Source organism: Manacus vitellinus, unplaced genomic scaffold (assembly GCF_001715985.3).
Source record: "Manacus vitellinus isolate BGI_N305 unplaced genomic scaffold, ASM171598v3 scaffold_1764_pilon, whole genome shotgun sequence".
Classification (NCBI taxonomy): Eukaryota; Metazoa; Chordata; class Aves; order Passeriformes; family Pipridae; genus Manacus; species Manacus vitellinus.
Genome location: NW_021939229.1, coordinates 1 through 1,594, shown reverse-complemented (window position 1 = coordinate 1,594; position 1,594 = coordinate 1). Strand labels below are relative to the sequence as shown.

The 1,594-nt window shown below is 51.2% G+C and overlaps 1 protein-coding gene across 1 annotated transcript; it reads right to left on the bottom strand.

Annotated features, from left to right (window-relative positions):
• Nucleotides 1-642: 642 nt before the first annotated feature.
• On the bottom strand, nt 643-1,265 carry LOC108639213 (protein Smaug homolog 1-like; the record flags this gene model as incomplete). The annotated part of the gene is made up of 1 exon (XM_018070201.2): nt 643-1,265. A coding segment is annotated over one exon (623 nt), but the record flags the coding sequence as incomplete, so codon positions are not given.
• Nucleotides 1,266-1,594: the final 329 nt, after the last annotated feature.

Below are 1,594 nucleotides of genomic sequence, written 5' to 3'. Positions count from 1 at the left end.
GTATCGGAGTGTCTGAGCCTCGGGCTGGGCTCTGCACCATCCATCAAAGCCTGCCAAGGACTCCATGGGGGAAGAGTTACCCAACTCTTCTGGAAAACACTGAGAATCATCCACCTAAACCCCTCAATCACCACCAGCTTCACACTTCTTTGTGCTGCAGATCCAAGTGAATGCTTTCACATACCCTGAAGATGGCAGATTCCAGCCCTGCTTCCAAAAATTATGCCTGCACTCGTGGTCCCAATCCCATTTCCTCCCAGTTGAGTCCCCAGTGCACTTTTGGACTTGCCTCCAGTCCCCCAACTCGCTTTTGGACATGAAGCATCAGCTCTCCGCTTGCTTTAGGAACTCTTGAAACGTGAACTGCAAATCTACACAGAGCTACATGAAATATAAGGGGCTCCCTTCAATAACACACATTTTTTGCTCTTACAGCTTGGCTGTTTTTCCCTCCTCTCCGTCTCCTGAGCCTTTAAAATCCCACAGGACTAGAGAGAGGAAAAAAAACAAACCAAACAACAAGGCAAGCAGGAAATAAAAAAGCAGGTGAGGAAACGGAAAAAAGAAAAAAAAAAAAGAGGAGTTCTTTCTATGGCCCAGATGAATTTAGCCCCCCAGCTGACCACGGCAAAGCAGCAATTCCTAGTGGGATGGTGGTGGGGTGGGGGGAGGTGGGTACTCACTGGTGCTTGTGCTAGTGCCGATGGTGTTGATGGTGGTGGGGACGGAGGAGGAGGAGTAGAGGGGCAGGTGGCCGTTCTCGCACGCCAGGTTTTTGTCCTGCCAGCTGGAAGCGCTGACGCTTATCCCCGAGTCCCGAGAGTTCTGCCACCCGTTGAGTTTGTCGTCGGAGTTCTGTCTTTGGTGATAGTAGTGAGCCTGCCCGTAGTCCACCGAGTCCGAGCGGCCCCGGCCCTGCCCGCCGAAGCCCCCCGACGTGCGGTCCTCCAGGTGGTTGAGCCACATGGCCAGGGCGCTCCTGTCCTCCAGGGAGGTGGCGGGGTGGATCAGGGCGTAGGACAGCAGCTGCCTGCTCTCCTCGATGTGCTGGTTGTGCTCGATCGAGTGCGCCAGGATTTTGGGCAGGAGTTTCATGTACTCGACCTTCGCCTCGATGTTGCCGGGCTTCAGTAAAGGCAGGTGGGTTAGCAAGAGGGAAATCACTTTATCCTTGGATTCCTGTTGCCACTGGTTGATGATTCCTGTTGGAGGAATGAAGGGGGAGAAAAAAAAAAAGGAGATAATTGAGAGATTGGCAAACAGAGCTAATTAAGATATAAACAGAGCATGGCAGGGTAAATCCAACATGGGATTTCTGCATCCAAAGGGATGTCTGTGTTTGCGATGCTCACATCCCAGGCAGGGGGGTTACCACGCTCCAAAAACCACGATCAGGGCAAAGTGTGCACCACTGGATGCCAGAAGTCACCAGATGCTCTTTAAAATCACAAAAAATGCCAAACTACACTCAGCTCTACGGCCACACAACTCCACTGCTGTTATCCTAATCACAGTCATGATTTGGCCCAATTTTTTCCATATCATTGCAGGTTACAGAAAACACTAAACAAAATCACTTGGTGGATAAAGCCAA